The sequence below is a fragment of the Micrasema longulum genome, unplaced genomic scaffold, assembly GCF_059751315.1.
Source record: "Micrasema longulum isolate JH-2025_06_02 unplaced genomic scaffold, ASM5975131v1 h1tg000482l, whole genome shotgun sequence".
In the NCBI taxonomy this organism is placed as follows: Eukaryota; Metazoa; Arthropoda; class Insecta; order Trichoptera; family Brachycentridae; genus Micrasema; species Micrasema longulum.
The window spans coordinates 43,873-63,310 of NW_028277679.1; the positions used below are offsets into that span (position 1 = coordinate 43,873).

Here is a 19,438-nt window from a genome sequence, read left to right on the forward strand (position 1 = left end):
ATCGGGAGATTTTGCGGGCTAATCTGAAGACAATTTTCAACTGAGAATAATGTTATAGTTGCATTTATTGATGGCCGGACTGTGTGGCCAGTTGCACCTATCTTGTTGAAATTGTGTGTTTCGATTGAAAAAAGAACCAACTTCAACACGTTTTCTTAAAAAAATAATAATCATTTTGCGGTGTCTTTCGGTTGACGATTACGGCTGCGCCTCGATCTTTTTAAAAAAAATAAGACCCTACAGTGAATCTCGCTGAAACTGTACACCAAAGAGTGACTTTTTAAACGTGCAATGGCGTCTCATGCATTTCTCTTGGATTGTCTAAACCCCGGTAGTGACAGTTTTGTTTATTGACCTAACTGTCGAGATGAAAATATCCTTCATCGCTATAGAAGATGTTTCCCATTCGATAATCAGTCAGAAATTTCTCCAACATCTGTTCGGTAAAAAAATTTCTTGATTCATTTTTATTATCTTGTAACTTCTGCACGATTTTAATGTTGCAGGGGTGAAATTTAGATTTTTTATTTGGAATCGTTTGCAAAGTCAACCAGGGTATGCCCAGAACCATAGAGCTTTTTCAGATCGAGAGTCGTGGATTTAAAGCTCTTCACCATGCTACCTAGTTTCCAATTATTTTTTTCAATAGCATATTACGAATGCGGCGTATGTTGAAGCGAGCACATAACTTACGCCGCGCGGTAGTGAGTGAAAAACCATTGGTTAGGTACGCCCCAATTGCGTAAGCATGCTGCTTTTCTGTTCAACGCTCTATTATGTCTGACACATCCGCAACGCTCGCGATACCAAAACACCCCCCCGCATCTCTCCCGCATTTTTAATTGAAATAATTTAATAAAATAAATAAAACAACTTTGTTTTTAACCACTCATTTTTATATTTCTTTCTACCGACCGCTTGAAGTTTGTTTGCTTTGAAATCGGTTAGTGAAAAAAATTGTGGTTAAGAACAAAGTTGTTTTATTTATTTTATTATGATAAATGTCCACAAACTTAGTGCTTCAAATGTATAATTTATATAAGAATATTATTTAAATTCAAAATCGGAAAACTTCCGCTGAACACCTTGTACTTTACACTCAAGGGGCATTTACAAAAATAATATTAAATGCACATTCATTATAATGAAATGTTAATTTATTTCTCAAAATCGATATCATTTTTCTTTTTACACACAATGGTAAATAAGGCACTGAATGGGTATATCAATAGCAGCAAATCTTGATCTTTTTTTTGTAACATGAAGGTAAGATGATCAGATCACAGTTCGGAGACTGTAAAATATTGCACTGAAAAAATACTCAAAATATATATATTTCATATCCACTATCGAATCGAACCCACAACCTTTTGCATAGTAGGCGCGCGCACTGATCATTAGAACAAACAAGCGGACAGTTATAAATAAAATAAATATTCGTTTACAAAGCACTGAAATTAAAATTGGAATAACTTTAAAAAGTATTAAAATGGCACTTTCTATTCACGTTTTATTTAATTAGAGTACATTACACAACTATTTTATCAAACTTTGATATCCGATTTTGATTTCATCATCATCGTGTTCTTTCCACATTTAATGGTGTATAAGACACTGCATTGGTATACCAATTGCAACGTATTTTTATCACTTTTGTTAAGTCTTACGCTTCAGGTACCAGTCCAGGGACTATGAAATATTTTGGTCTGAAAACTGGCGTGGTAGGCAAACGCGCTGACCGACCAATACAACAATAATGTTTAAATTTAACTTGCGGATTTGATGAGAAAGAAATCTGAATCTGGAGTTATTCTGTTTTTTTTTTAACTTTCATAATCGTTAATAAATTTCGAATTTTCTAATACGATAAATAGTAAAGTGCATAACAAATAAAATTATTCTAGACACCGATTTCTTCAGTATTAATGAAGTTAGGCTGACATGCAAAAAACAATCTCAAATTAAACGAATAAACTATTTATCAAGTTAAAAAATAATATGGCGGTGATTTGTTGTATTAGCGGATCATGAGTTGATGAATTTTCTCTCTCATAAATTACGTTTTTTTCGAAACACAAAAGCTCTACTTTAGATTTCCCCTCTTTTTTATTATAGGCATCATTAACTTCTAATGCAATACTTTTACTGCAGTAATCTGATGTTTATTTAATGAAAACAGGCAACAGCAAACATATACGCATATACGTCACAAAAACAAACTAAGGTTTCAATTAATTTATTCGATTCGTTTACGTACAATAATAAATATTTATTTCAAGGCAAAAATAATACGAGAACATATAAACGATAGAATTTGAATGTAAAATATGGTAAAATAAAAACACTTAGTAATTAAAGTTAAAAAAAGCTATCCTCTCTGAATTTTCTTCCAGTAACATGAAAAATGTTATCCAAAGAGCAACGGTTGAGTTAAGACTTTGGTGTTCCTACTAACGTTACCATTAGCAGACTGGTTCTGCAAGCAGGAAGATAAAACAACTAAAGCCGTAGGTGGGCATTAGGAACATACAAAAAAAATCTATCCATTGCACTTAATATGATCGTTTTACCATTTATCGATTTGAAAAAAAACAAAAGAGCAAATATGCATTTCTTCTTAACTCCTAACTAATGTAGCCAAGCATTTCCAGTATGAAGTCTATCCGGTGCAATGACGGATAGTATCCGTAATCTCTTAAATAAAAATACCCAAGAATTTTTTTCTGAACCATCTTCTTCATATAAAAGTACTTCAGCTCACGGGGCACCTAGATCAGAGATCCACATTCAAGTCTGCTTTGCACTAAAGAGTTATATTATATACTAAAGAGTATCGTAGTAATTGGCACATTTATAATTTTTGGAAGATGTTGAAGAAATAAGTCGTGATCTTGTAATAGTGTTGTGGACTAATAGATCAGAGGTCCGGATAAAATTCCGCTCTTCTTCAACTGGATGTTAGTGTACAAAGAGCAATTTTTAGATCGGTATAGAAATAAACTTTGGTTTGAATGTACCAATTTCACGTTTTTGTTGTAAAGTGAACTCAAGACAAGTTCTGGACTTTTTCGGTTAAAGTCTTCCACGATTTAAACCAGCACTAAATAAATAAATCAGTCTTTTTGTTGTTGAATGTTTTTGTCAAATGTCTGTTTTTTGTTTGTTTTATCTCTTATATTTGTATATCCGTAAAAAAGTTTTTTTTTTTTAACAAATGACGATCTTTTAAGAAAACATCAAATTTTACAGTAGTTTTTGCTATAACATGTGAATGCATTTTGCATTAACTTTTTTAATTTTCTCTTTTTATTTCCATAACAAATGTTCCGTTACAAGTTGACGAGTAATATTGTTTAATATTGTTTGTTTATATTATTGTGTCGGCACGTGTCCCATATAAATACAAAATAAAGGCCTTATGAGATATTGTTTCACTTTTATGAAGTTGGAAATGGATGTAGTTTTTGCCATTAACTAGGAGAACGCTGCTTCCATTTTTACTGATTTTAAACAGAATGACAAAAAAATCTATTTGTGAAATTAATATTGATATACTACCTTTAATAATCCGTGTTGACTCGTGCTGATTACAATAGTTCCGCCTGATAAATAGGCTTCCTTTGATAGCTTGCAAACTGTTGACATATTATTATTAGCAGCCCCCATACTCAGGGAGTAATGATTTATAGAGAAGGGGAAATTTCCACCCCTAGAAAACAAGGCGAGACCTTTAGATGACTTTTAGTTTTACCCTCACCTATTTCCTAAGAGTTCACTGCGTAAGAAGTATTTCTAAATTTGTTACGCACTTCTTTTTTATACTTCGAAACATAATCATCCATAGGACACTGCATATACCTATGTTTAAACAGTTAAAACCAATGATGGTGGCCAACCTCCCGAAGGAGCGGTAAAAGAAGGAGAAGAAAGAATTTATATCATCATCATCCCCTTTCCGCACCTAATAGTGCACGGGGCACTGTATTTTTACACCAATCGCAGCGTATCTTGATCAATTTTATTACATGAAGATAAGGTTATCAGTCTTACGCTTCAGGCACCAGTCCAGGGACTACGAAATATTCTAGTTTGAAAACACCTTTTATTAAAAAACAATCGTATCAACTATGTCGGGAATCGAACCCTTGTATGGTAGGCAAACGCGCTGACCATTACAAACCGAGGCCAACATCTAATCAATCATCATATTATAATAATTTGCTTACGTTTTTAATAAATCTATTTAAAAATTGCCAAAATAAAGTGCAACGGCTTAAAGATTCGTAATTCTGGGTAAAACCGTACATTTCCAAGGGTGATCTTAAATATTTACACCCAATTTTACTAAAGATGATTTTTTAAACACCGTATTAGCCTCTTGCGATGTTAAAGGCAAATATAAAAAATAGGCGATTCGGACAAATCAATATTTTAGACTTATAAAACAAAAATTATTTTTTTTAATTATTCAATTGTAATTCATACTACGGGAATCGAAATTAACCTCGAATTATATAATATCAATTTTTAAATAAACCGATTGGAAATTACAATATTTGAGTTTGTCCAAATGTTTGTAGACTAGAAAAACTAGATTTAACCTCCTCGGGAGTCATTAAGATAAACAAATTACAACAGGGATGGAGAACAACTTAAAGAAAGGAATATGGTAGTCAAGGCATTTACAGGGCTTATGACCTGTCACTGGCTGGTTTGAGTGGTTACTTTTCATATTGTTTAACATTCACCATTTTGCCTATGCTTGTACATCCGTATTTCTTAAATTCTTCCATTTGTTGATTTTAGTGAAGTTAAAGAGCTGAATCTTTTATTGTTGTGAAGATATTTATCTGACTGAATTATTTTACATACTAAGCAACGCCTGAAAACAATTTTCCAATTTTTAAATATCTTCTTGGATATATGTTAAATTATTTGAATAAAAGAACAAGCCAAATAAAGCATGTAAATAAAAATAATTATATAATGTTTAAGTATGTTCAAATGCTTGCCCAACATGGGCAGAATGGTGAATGTTACACAGGGTGTAAAGTAGCCTATGACAGGTCATAAGCCCTGTAAATGCCTAGACTTCCATATTCCCATCTCAAAAATGTTTTCCCTCTCTTTTGAAATAAATTTAAATAATAATTATATTTTTCATGTTCTCTTAGTAAATTTCTTAAAGCGATTGTTTTGATTTTTTCTGATTCCAAGGAATATTGTTTTATTCCCTTTTTCAATTATTTACAAACTTGAAAATTGTACTTGATTATCTAAAAAGCGTACTCGTTTTCTAGAAAAAAAAACAAAACAGAGATGGAGAACATCATAGACGTTTACATGCTATAAGCCTGTAATACATTGTGTTTTATTTATGGTATAACCATTATGAAATATTAATGAAGAAGTTTTCATTATTCTTTGCATTATTTTGGAACAAAATGGAACGTTGTTACGTGTTGAACGTGTTAAATGAAGAAATATGGCAGAAGTAGGAGGTGTAATTAAGGTTTGTTATATTTTTTGTCGACCCTTGGCAATGGTAGTAGTTGGTCGGTAGATCCAATTATTGTAGATATTCAGAGTAAAATCAAGTATCTCAAAATCAGAGGGATGATTATCCAAATATGCTGGATAAGAGGACATGCTGGTATCGTAGGAAATGAGAGAGCAGATGAACTAGCAAGAGCCGCAATTTAAAAAGAAAGGTACCTTTTTTCTCAGAATTTACTCTTAGCTTTGCTAAACGCTGTATAAAACAAAATACGCAGCAGCGTTGGGAGGATCATTACCGCGCTTCTTCTACAAGTAAAATCACTAAAATGTTTTTCCCAACGCTGGCTGATGCAGAAAACTTTCGTCGTCATCACCAAAATACTTTTGAAACTACCCAAATTTTTACTGGACACGGAGCCATGAGATGTTACCTAAATAGGTTTAAATGAAGGAATAATGACTATTGTCCATGCGATGATATTTTTCACAGAGTATCGAACATCTTTTATTTCAGTACCCATATTTAATTGACAACGCCATAATCTTGAAGCAGAATGCAGAAAATATGGGATATCTTTAACAGATATCCACACTGTCGTTAAAAGTAGTTTTATCACACGCTATTGTCTTGCACATTGCAACAATGGTGATTGGACTCATAAAGGTAATAAACCAAAACCAGTGATCAAACATCCCATTTCCAAGATACAGAAAAACGATTTTTTTCGAGTACCTTAGCCTTGTACATGACACGTAAGGCTACTAAATACAGGGGTTCAAATATATATAATCAAAGTACCAAGAGTGATAAGTTCAAAATACAGAAGTGGCTTTCCGACCAAGAGTTCATACATTAATTCTTTTTTTTCAATATTGTGTATTGTATTTTTTGTTATGTTTATATTTATACGGGAAGCATGGATTCATGCTGGTCGAGGTTTGGAACTCATGTCTGTGCCGTCATTTTTTTGATCTAAGAGAAGGCGGGGGTAATTAATCCTTTACTAAACTGAAGTCACCGGAAGTGTCTGGGGCCTTAGGTTTTTGATTGTGGGTGCCCCTGTCAGTGAACACCTTTTGCTGAGGACTTCCGTGAGGAAAGAATATACGTCTCCTTTATTGCTTTCGCTTGATAAGGCTAAATTCCTTAAAAATCCCAGTTTGAGTAGGTATGAGTGGTGGCAAAAGTTTGTTTCCAACCAGTTGTCTTTGGGTAAGTCTGTTGATTTTGCTCCAGAGAGTAGATACTAACATTTTCTATCACTGTCAAAATAAAGGGGTTTAAACTAGGTATGGATTTTTTAAATTTAATTTTCGGGTATTTAAATTTTGAATAAGTTGACTTTTAATCAGTTATAATTGCCAATGAAAATACGAATTTTATTTTATTTTACGAATAACTTTATGATTGTAAAAACAAAGTAATAGGTATAATATTTTTTAAATAATTTAAACTCAACAGTTGGAAAGATAATATTCTAGGCATTTACAGAGCATATGATATGTTACCGATTGGGTTGAGTGACGACTGCACAATTTAACATCCACAATTTTGTATAAAGGTAGTTGACTTATGTTTTTGATTCTCTATATACTACGTTTGGTATGAATGTATTGATTGTACGAAGTGAAGAAAATGAAAGAATGTTGAAAACTAACGACATTCATTGTATGAAAAGCGTGTTTTTTCTATATGTTAGAATAATCTAAAGTAAAAATGATGGAAGAATGTCAGCATAATAAAATCGCTGATCATTCGAGTCAAACCTGAACTTCAAAGGGTTAACATATTAAGTTCTCCAAAACGAAAGCAGTTTTCAGGAGAAGTGTAAAAGTTTGGATTTTATTTAAAAAAAGAGACCATTGCAGGAAACTGCTGCGAGGCATTGAATAGATTCATATACTATTGAGCGTGTTGTCTAGATGTTAATTAAAATTTGTGTTCGTGTAATAATGTTTATTTTTAGTATTCTTTAATTATCGTTCATGCTTCCACTTCCCATTATGTTTTATCTCAATTCAACGCAGGGTTCTTGGCCCCATAGAGTTTGAACTACATTGTTTTTTTTTTATATGTATCTTTATATGAATAAATAAAAATAAAAACAACGGATTCATGTTACAGTATCTATCTTAAATTAGCCTTTGACATAATAATTAATATTTGATGGCAAAATGGCGTTTCCGAGTCCACTCAATTATGTATTTATCCAAAACACGCAATGTTGAATATTAGTTTTTCATGTCCAGTCACCGTCAGTCAGTCACAAATGGCAAGGGATATACAAATATGGTGAATCTGGAAAAATATTGCAGAGCGTAAAAAGTTCTTAACAGTTGGTAACACGAATAAAATTCCCGGTATTTTACTAGTTTTTTGGGAATAGGGTAAAGTTATTACTTTCGGAGTATAATAAACGTTGGAAAAAAGTGTTATTTATTTTTTAATGCCGTCGTTAAAAATACACATACTTTTAAAATGCATCTATTTTTTAATCTTTTTTATCTATTTTCCCACCAATGCTGGATAAAGGCCTCTACATAACGTCTTTATTCCTTCCTATCACCCGCTTTCATCACCCATGTTTTACCGGCGATCGAGACAATGTCGTCGACCACTTTTCCACTTCCACTTTTTTTTTATGGGTGTCCACATGTCATCATTTTGCTTCGCTAAGTTGCTTGCCCACTGCCATGATTTAAAATGCGTTCTCTAACAACACTTTGTTTTTTTTTTTCAATGCCCATAAGACACATAAGCTAGCCTTCTCTACGTGAGTAGATGCTCATAAGATTACCTAGAGGGTATTGATTGCCAGTTGAGTAAAAATCAACTAAATAATTGGTCCGAGACCATTAAAAATTTGTCTTCTTGCGGACTATAGCAAAAAGTCTCCATTCAAGACATCCGAAAAGAGGGGGACTTTAATGAAATAAAGAAACAAAATCAATTTAGTTCCGAATCTGTGAGTCTGGAAGGAAAAATATTTAAATAAATAAAATACAAGAGAATACTAGATGGCTGATTCTTATTTCGTGTTCACCGCACTAGCACCAAAGTCAAGAGCAAATAAGACCCTTCGAATTAGAGAAGTTGCCTAGGATTCGGCAAGTTCAATAAAAAAATATTAATTTAACACTTAACAATACACATAAGGAGATAGCTAAGCTAGTCAATTATTTTAAATTGCATGACTTTTGGGATGTCTGCGTTAATAACTTTAAATAATGTTATTACTAAATGACACGCTAACAGAACTAAGAAACTATAAATCATAATTTTCTCAGAGATAAAAGAACGTTTTGTGTAAATTTGTATATATAGTCGATTAATCTGTAATTTGAAATGTCCACATTAAAATTTTCCATGACAAAAAATGGTAATGCAATACATATAATATACAGTATTTTTTTAGGCCAGGAATTATCACATTAAATATCCAAGGCAATCGGCACTGTTTCGTCTTTTTCCTCTACATGTTAACATTAGCCTGAAAAAAAACACCATAAGAAAGTTCAGTGCTACGGAAATTTACAAAGAAAAAAGTTTTCTCAGACGCCATTAAAATTAGAGCATTTTATTTACTAACCCTTACGGATTATTACATTCATTTTACAAAAATAATATATAATTTTTATTCATACTCGGTTGTTGATAGTAATATTATTTACGCCTTACTAGGCGATATGATTTTTGAGTAACTTCACCATACTTGGTAAAGTTACTCAAAAATGAATGAAAAATGTAATAAAATGGTTTTAATAAATTTAAACTTCTTTGAATTAAGTCACAAGTTCATTTAAAACCGATGCAGCGGTCGTATGTATTGTGATAGATTTTTAGTTTTCAGATAGCTATTTTTTTCAGAGTTTAGTGTATTTTGACGATACGGTGCTCTATTTTTAAATGTCAGCACAACTCGTGACGTAACGGGTGGAGTAAATCCGAGATCACAAAGCTTAAAAAAAAATTTGGATCGATACTACGTCAACTGTATCTGGCTAAACTTTTTATACTTTGCCTATTTGTATTTTAAAGTTTACGATTATTTTTTTCTACATTTTCCACTGCAATTTTTTGTTTCATGTTGTATATATACAATTGTTTTGTATTTTATTTTTAGAATTATATTTTTCATTCTTTGTAAAAGGCATAAGTCGTCGAAAAAAAAACTGTGTTATACATTGTTTTTATCTTACCGACGAATTCTAAGGAGAGGATAGCGAAGACCAGCAGCCTGGTCCATAGAAGCTGCAAGGCGAATACTCCAGTAGGAGTCATTTCTCACGTCAAACCTCCTCCCGTCCACATTGATTCCTCTTCTTCTAACTCATCAGGTTTTCAGATCCCTCTAAACCACTTTAGTCGTTTATGTTACCATTCCTGAAAAAAAAACTCATTTAAAAATCGATATCAATATATATTTTTTTTTAATCTCCCGCATAGCACTCAATGGTGCAAAAAAAATACATCATTCTATCAATACCCGAGTATTTTTATAATAAACAGAATATAATAAAAATTTACAAAATAAATTTGCAGTTTTAAGAACCAGGATTTAAAAATATTAATACATTTTTTAAACAAATTTAATTGTTTTGCTCTAAACACATTTGATATATTATAAAACTGTTTTTTTTCAAACTGTTTGTTAAATATTTTTTTTTTTAATATTTCAGACAAGCTTCATTGAGATAGTTATATGTTGTATTGTTAAAATTTGTTTTAAAAAAAAAAATTTCAAACTTTTTTTTTTGGATATTGCACGAGTACAATTTTGGCATTTTAATTGGCATACAAATACCTAACCATCAACCAAAAGCGCAACACTCGATACTTCAACATCTGATATCAAAAAAAAAGATCAATTATATTTTGACACAAAGGCAGCACTAAAACATTGGTAAAAGGGTTTATAACCTTTTGCTGGAATGTGAAAGTGGTAGTGTTGTTAAGCTGAAAAAGTGTCGACTTTCATGACATTCGCTTATTGATCCATTCAGTGGATTGGAAATTTTATACAAGCTGGGGATAGTAAAAAAGAGTTAACTGTTAATTTACATTTATTCGTTACGTGTATGTATTTTTGACGTACATATCAGGCGCGTGCGGTGACTATCGCCAGTAGGGATGCCGACTTTTAGTAGATGTTACGTAACTAAGTGTAAGTATGTTACGTATATATATGTGCAAGGTGTCCAGCGGAAGATTTTCGATTTTGAATTCAAATATTGTTCGACCGGGAAGTGCGGTAGAGACGTAAGGGGGGATTGGTAAAGTAAGCGTTGCTGATTTGTTAGGCACCATGAAGTGATGGACAGGAAAGCAGCGTGTTTACGCTATCGAGACATACTTAACCAATGACTTTTCACCCATTATCGTCCGGCGTAGGTTTTGTGTTCGCTTGAACATACGCCGCATTCGTAATGCGCCATCGACTTAATGAATTGCCAACTAGTAGCACGGTGAAGAGTTTTAAGTTCACCAATAAACTGATCGGAGTCTGGTCCAAGATCGACCGAAGAAAACGTAAAATGCATCAGTTATTCCGTACTAAAAAATAAGCGACTTCCGCAAACGCTCTACGGTTTTGGGTATCCCCAGGTCGACTTTGCAAATCATTTCAAATAAAAAGTTCAAACTCCACCCCTGCAATATTTTAATCGTACAGAAATGACAAAATAATGAGTATAAATAAAAAAAATCGAATGCAGAGCAGATGTACGAGAGATTTTCGATTGATCGTCCAATGGGGAACATCTTTTTAGCGATGAAGCACATTTTCATCAAGACGGTTATGTCAATAAATAAAACTGTCGCTACTGGGATCCAGACAATCTGAGAGAAATGCATGAGATGCCACTGCACATTCAAAAAGTCGCTGTGAGGTGTGACGTTTTAGCGAGGTGCGTTATAGGACCTTCTTTTTTAAAACGAACGAGGTGCAGCTGTGACCGTCAATTTCGAAAGTGAAACGGATGTTACGTTTTTTAGAAAACCGTAGCCCGGCCATCAATAAATGCAGTCAGGGCGTTTTTCACAGGAAAAGTGATCTTTAGATTTTGCGACATCGCCTGGCCCGCAAAATCTCCCGATCTCCTTTTGTGGAGCTATCTTAAAAGTTTCGTCTTCAAAAATTAACCTGCCAGTATCGCACAGTTCAAGACAATATCCGATCTGGAATAAACGTAATTTCTAGTGCACTAAGCAGGCGTGTTTTAGAGCATATATGGAATAGGTTGGAGGAGTGCTTACAAAACAATGGTCAACATTTAAAAATGTAATCACAAAAAAAACGGCTTTTGTCTTCTATTCATAGTAATAAATAGCTTCAATTCTGTATGGTTTCGTTCTTTATTAATAAATTTTCAAAATTGGAAATCTGTGTCTGGACACCTTGTATGTACACGTACACTTTATCATAAAATTAACTATTATAATCAATTTTGTATTTGTATATTAGCTAACTTGTATTTGTTTTCAAGATTACAATCGAAATAATATTCCTTTAATAATATAATAACATCTTTTAAAAATGCACAATATTTTAAATTCCCTCTACCCAAGATTCTGTCTCATAAGGTCGTTTGAATAAATTCTTAGCGTGTGACGATAATATAAATTGTTTTTCAGAAAAGTTTTGCTTGCATGTCTTATTAATTGCAATAGAATATTTTTTCTCTTATTAGTTTTTTTTCCATAAATTCATACGCAGTTAAATTATAACAAAGGTGCAATTGCTTGACTGAGAACGGAATATGTATCCTCGGCAAACAAAATTCGTAAATATTGTAAAGTATTTTTTTATTAAACTAACTTAAATACTTAAAAAAGTGTATTTAAAAAGGGAAAAAAAATATAATTCTAGTCATAATACATATCTTTCCATGTTTGTATAATTTTATTGAAGTAATTATAAATGCGCTATGTTTTTATCGATCTCATGATGTGCTCATAGTTGATATGAAATATTATTTAAAAAGGTGTTTTTACACTAGAATATTTCAAAGTAATAAAAATTATCTAGATACGTTGCAATTGATGTACTAATGTAGTGCCCTATGCACTATTAATTGCATTAGATATTTCTTGTTTTAAAAAAATAGGCGAATTTTATACTGCCAACCTAAAAAATATATAAAATATATGTCACTAAGATGTTTCAACTAAAGTGCATGCAAAAGCGTTTCATATATAATCTGCCATTTCAAAGCCGATTGTAAATTAAACACAGCTGTACTTCACTAAATATTAAATTATTTGTTTTCAATTTACTTTCGCTCACACAAATTTTGTTTCCCTCTCCTATTACAGAAAGCACGTCCATTCAGTGAGTATCTCTTTTTGATATAAAATTCCTTCTGTGAAATACCGCAGAGCAAGTCTGCATGATGTATTTATTTTGCTACGTCTGTTTGAATGTGAACCTTTATAAGGTGCCATCTCGTTCTATCTAGTGAGTACATGTTGTATCTGACAATAATTCATCGAAGGAAAAGCGGGAAAGACAAAAGAAAAAAAAACTTAAATTCTTGCTTCTAAAAAAGCTTTATCGTTTTAATAAAACGTTAATATTTAAGGTAAAAATATTAATAAAAAAAAAAAATTAATCAAAAAGTAAATATAATTTGTTTTTAAAGTATTTATTTATTCATTCAAAATTTTACTCGCTTACATATTTATAAACTTATTAAGATTTTAAAGGCTGTGCCCGTATTCAGCCATATTAAATTACAGTAAAAAATACGTAGCAAAATTAATTAAATTATAATATCATGTGGTGCAATATAATAAAAATCCAGAAAAAAAAACATAAATAATAAATACAATAATGGTACACCCATATGTACGTATATTGTCTTTCTGTAAAATTCAACGTGGTGAAATTGTTAGACGCTTGCTTCATTCACGAAAGGTTTCGGGTTCCATTCCCGGCGAGATTACAAATGTTAAATGTGTTTATTCACGAGCTTGAGTGTATGAGCCGTAATTAATCACAGCAACTGAACCTCTTGTCCAGTTGATGTGCTAAAACAAATACAAATTCGAAACAAAATATACTGACATACGTTTATGATTCATATCATGAATTGTATTGCTTCCACACTTATAAATTACGCAGACAGGGTAAAGTCTAAGTTTAACTGAGTTTGAAAAAATAATGTTGCATGGTAAGGTTAATTAGTGGAATGAGAAATTAAGTCTCGTTTTTATTTCAATTAAAATTGCTGGTTGCTTTCAATGAATTGAACTAACGAAATTGTTAATAAAAAATATTTAAGTAATACGAGTAGTTTCCGAATTATTGACTTGTATACATTTGGGTTTAATTTGAATAAACTAAAATCCCCATTTAAAAAGATTTATTATCTTTTTAATTAGAATTAAATAAAATATCGGTAACATTCTAAAAATACGACAACAATTATTTTAAAAGTGTGCGGTTAATAAATATTTTATCAATGGTTAACCTAAATGTTCACCCTTGCCACGTTTAGAGCTTTCAAATAACAAACGCAAACTAGTAAAAGAGGAAATAACATTTGTGAGAAAATATTTTTTACTTTATCTTAGATTTGTCTCTTTTCTCTTGGTTGCCGGCTAATTTGTGGTCGAAAATCAAGTCGGGCACGGACGAATAGTTTGTTTTGATAGAGTTTTGCTCGTATGAAGATCTTTTGCAAAAGTTTTGCGATATGTATCCATCCTTTCAACCAAAGGAATCACGACTACTTGTGCAGTCCGTTTCGCTTCATTCTCACTTTACTTCATCTTTTCAAGTCAAATATCAGAGGTTATTGTGTAGTATTGAATAAAAAGAAATAAAAATACTTTGGCTCGATGAAAATGAACTTTTTTAAAAGATATAAATTTTTAGTAAACGGATTGTAGTCCTAAAGCTAGCGCGGCGGACTGACTTCTCAGAAGTCTGTGTATCGATTTCTACTGCACCACTTATAAATTTGTAAATTTTAACAGCGAGTTATTTACAACAATTTGTGATTGCAACGGACGTAAAAATGCGTAACGCAAAGAGCAATGGAAAGAACTCACGGATCTCAAGATAGATCAGTGAATCAAAGAAAATAGATTGACTGGAGCCCAAGGACAGGGCGCAGAAACATAAGGATACCCCAGACTATATAGTCCGATGATATTAGAATAGTTGCAGGTCTAAGGTTGTAAAGGATGGCAAATTGTTGAGGTTCATTTGGGAGGCCATTGTTTAACATTTGAAGAATGCTTAGTATTTGCAAACCAAATAATGAAATATTAAATTTAATCAAATGATTCTAATGGTTTTTTTTAAATGTGAGTGACGTATAAGTCTTTTGTAACACTTAAAAAACAAAGTTAAATATTTGCTTTGGAATTCACTTTTTTCAGAGTTCAATTATTAATGATAAAGAATTGTTTCTCATAGTTAAGAACTGTTGAAAAATTTCTTCTCTCGATGATGAACAATCAAACACCCTTAACATTTTAATATAACAGTAATACTATTATGTTAGGTATTTTATTTTCTGTGGTAAATATTAAAATAAATACACAGTAGCAATGAAAATAATAGACATTTTAACTGTAGAGTTTTCTTACTTAGTGCCAGATTTATACCAGTTTGATAATGAATGTACTCGTTATTCACATGGATAAAATTAAAAAGCTGAAAAACTCTTAATTTTATAGTAAAATTATCAAAATCTGATTACACGAAGGTTGGGTGACAAGACTTATGCTTTAGATGCCGGTACAGGGATAGCAAAATGTTTCAGTTGGAAAACATATTTTAATTAAATATTTCATGTCTACACTAAAAGGAATCAAACTTAAAACCTCTAACGCGGTAAGCGAATGCAAAAAAACACTGCACTACGAGGCGGACAGGCGGGCTTATCTCCACTTAATTATAGTTTAAGAAATGTTCATCAGAATGTAAATATGTAGTCGAAAACACTTGGATACATATTGATGAAAATTTTTCATTAACGTTTTTCCTGTTGGTACATGTTTATGTACATAAACATCCCTTCTGCGAAAAACCGACCAGCGTAACGGTCAAATAATTTACATGCACGGTACCCCCGCGATGTCACTGTGAATATTCACGATGAAAGTTGTTTGATGGGATCACCCCCTCGCGGACAATTTAAATAAAAGTATCACCGGAGCAGCCCCCGTAATTCATACAGCCCCCTCCCCTAAAGCACTCCGAATTCCGTTTAAAAAGTGAGCATCGAAAAAACGCTGATTAAAATAGGTACTTGTTATTTGTTTAGGTCGAACGATCTCCGACATTTTGACGAATGGTGTTTTGTATATATTTCGCATTTTAGAGTCGACTCATATACAGCGTAATTAAAGAAAGCAGTTAGATTCGAACTAACTAGTTATGAAGTTTACATAAACAGAAACAAAATTGAATTATTCATTATTTTTGAATTTATTAAATGTTTTATTTTTTATTTGAATTTACTGATTATTCCTTTCTACTTTATTGCTTACTATCCAAAAAGAAAGGTAATGTTTTTTTTTGCTAACTATTAAAATATGCCAAAATATTATTTATTATTACGATGCAACAGTGATTTTTTAAAGATTATTATTTATTGCTATAAATTTTTAAAACCTTGGTAAGGAAATTAGATTTTCTGAAACTTTGATCTAAGCGCTGAATAAAATGAAGGATATAAACTTTAAATTTGAAGCACTAATTTATGGATATTCATTATAATAAAATAAAAATAACAACGTTTTTTTTTAACCACCAATTTTTTTTTTCCACTGACGGTTTCAAAGCAAACAAGCTTCTTTGTGAAGGTTTACGTAACTTATGAATTATTTTCTATTTTACTTAATCCTTGTATACTAAATACTACACGTAGAGCTACTACATCAATTAGTTTAAATTTGAGAAGAATACATTCAAAACAAGACAGAAGTGGACTAAAAGAAATATTGTTTATTTGGTTTTTAATAACTTTTTTTATCGCTTTCTTAATTTCTAAGATTTCCAAGTTACTAGTATTTAATTTTAATATTTTATTTTCAAAATAAAGTACTTTTAATGCAGTGTCTTTATTGAAATTATGATTATTGTCTTTTAGGTTTGCGAGTTCAGAAAAATTAATATTATCAAGGCACCCTAATTGTTTTTTTTCTCTTATATTAAAGATTTTAAATGTAATTTTCAATGCAGATTGAATAACATTAGTTACGCAAACCTTGACAAAAAAAATTCTAAGCTTTGAAACCGGTAAGTGGGAAAAAAAATGAGTGACTTAAAACCAAGTTGTTTTATTTATTTCATTAGGATAAAGATATTTAAAACGAGGACGTTAAATAGTTTAAAAATATTTATTTGTATTAAACTAAGCCAAGAGAAATATTTTCTATTTTAATGAATCTAATGATTTTGGCTGTGATTTTTTTCAAGTTCCGTAAGTTTGAAATTATATCGCCTGTGCAACGTCAAGAGATCAAGTCAATGAGTTTTCGATCATTTAAAAAGGAGCAACTCGTACCTGCTAAAAACACCAAACGTTAAAAAAAATAGCTACTAAGAAACCCGAAATGTATCGCTACACCTAAAAACGCTTTAATTGATTGGTTATTAATTACATAAACCTGTGACGTTTAAAAGTAATTCATTTCTATTACTTTTGAAATGCATTTTTGAGTAACTTCGCGACCGAATTAAATGCTCCAATGTTTACCGTGCGTACGAAAACATTTATTATCCAACTTCCTGTAGCAATGAACTTCCTAATTACTGGTGTTTACACTAATGAATACACCTTTTAATGATACAGTTAATTATGCATTTTTTTGGACAAATAAGTCGATTTTGGAACAAGTCTGTAAAACATGCGTTCAAAAAAATATTTTTATTGAATTTTCAAAGTATATTATTTGATAAATATTGTAGCCTTAATTTTAATACTATGTTAGTTACTGAATTATAACTTTATAGGAGTTAATGAAAACTTGAAAAATCAGTAATTTGGAATGACACCTCTTTTTTTTAAACCAAATATTTTTTTTAAGGTATACACTTAGAGTTTAACCATATAGGTATACACGATTTTTAAGCATTTTATCTAAAAAAATGTAAACTACTGCGCTTTTGACCACCTACTGACTTTTATTGTATTTCAAGGAATATTCATGTTTTTGGACATACGCGTTATTCGAAAAGAATGTGTTTTACTTCTTTTCTGTCAACAATTTCGTCTTTCCAATGACAAAGATGAATGCTATTATGTACCAAGAAAAATATATAACTTAAATCTCAAATGTAATAAATATCAACAGTCAATAAAATAATTTTAAAATCATGTTTCTATTTAAATTTTATTAGAGAAGCTATTGGAAAAAAATACACTTATATTTGATGTGCCCTTCTCGATACGCATACTTCCTTTAATTAATTTATCACTGTTGTTAATTTTAATTCCAAATAAAATAAAAATGATTTTCATTCAATGATGAATGGTGAGCATTTCACACGAATAAAGTTTGACACTTAAAGGTTCGATATCGTTTCCGATTCTCAATGTTGAATGATTTGTGGCACTCGCGATAAAATCGCTTGGTCTGTGATCGATTTCAGGTTACTAAGATTTTTATTAATTATTACAGTTTTAAAATGGAGTCTGAACCCTTAATGTCTTGGACTAGCATCCCTTCCACAAACCCATACTGCTCCCTTACCTAGCCGTTTCCCTAGTCCGCGTCCGGTGCGTATCGTTTTGTTGGTTAATTACGTTTTCACCAACAAGCTACAGACAGTAGCTTGGTGGAATTTTAGTTTTAGTAAAAATATGAAAACTGTTATATTAATAAAAATCTCAATTTAAAATAAAACATGTGATTTTGCAAAAATTTAATTACGATGCCTTTTAAAGTAGGTGAAAAAAAGTGCTCCTCAGAAATTTCACGTTATGACCCTAAAAAAGAGTGTTTATCATGAAAAAAGTCAATTGGAATTATGACAAGGAAATACTATAAAATAAAATAAAATCAGAAGCCATGAGTTTCACATTAAAAACGTGTCTATTTATTTATATGTCATAGTTCGGGGGCATCCAAGTGAGAAAATTCAAGTCTAAGCTAAGAAAAATTTGCATATAAGAATCATATCAATATTTGTTTTGGTAACTCGCATCGCAAACTACGACAAATTTCATTCACGCTTTCAATCATGAATTATAATTTCTCCCCGAAGTATTTCGCTCCACAGCGGGGAACTTGAGTTAGGTGGAGGAAAAATACGGTAAATATTTAGGGGAAAACTTTTTGTGTGTTCTTTCATTCCCAGAATTATTATCTCTAGTTTAAATACACGAATATGTCCCCTCGAGGGGAAATAATTCAGATTTAGCAGTTCAAAAAGACAAAAATGCGAGTAATTTAAAAAATATATTTTAAAAGCCTTCCTCTGCATAGAGGACGATTTTGAACGAAATAAAAGCGTTCAAATTAATGGAACATTTTAAAATTTAAAACAAAATAAAACAATTATAAATCTAAATGAAGTACAATATTTTTGAAACAATCAGTAGGTACGATAATTTTTTTCAATTGTTTTACTCATAATATATTTCTTTACTTGGTTCAATTCCTGGCAGAAGAAATGTGAAATATTGATTAAAAAGGTTGTGAAGACAGTGATATTTTATTGTTCCTGGACTGACATCCGAAGCGTAAGAATTTACCACCATGTAACGGATACTAAAAATACAGTGCATTTGATTTGCCTTTGCATTACTGGGTTTAGAAATATTGTGTTTTTATATGTATTTCTCACTGGAAAATTCCGTGCCAAGGAATACATTCAAAAAGAAATAAAAAGACCGTTGCTTTTTTAATATTATAAATATGCAATATTTTAATAATACTATAAATATGCAACAAACAAAAATAATTCGGTGACTATAA

At 31.4% G+C, this 19,438-nt stretch overlaps 1 protein-coding gene across 1 annotated transcript in view; it reads right to left on the bottom strand.

The window, feature by feature from the left end:
- The window catches only part of LOC148281241 (neurotrimin-like), a gene marked incomplete at its 3' end in the record, with an annotated part of 85,998 nt that overhangs the window by 43,710 nt on the left and 22,850 nt on the right, over positions 1–19,438 (bottom strand). The window contains exon 2 of the mRNA XM_088226991.1: positions 9,700–9,883. Within this exon, the coding sequence (XP_088083117.1) occupies positions 9,700–9,781 (82 nt within the window). The remainder of the gene's footprint in view (positions 1–9,699; positions 9,884–19,438) is intronic.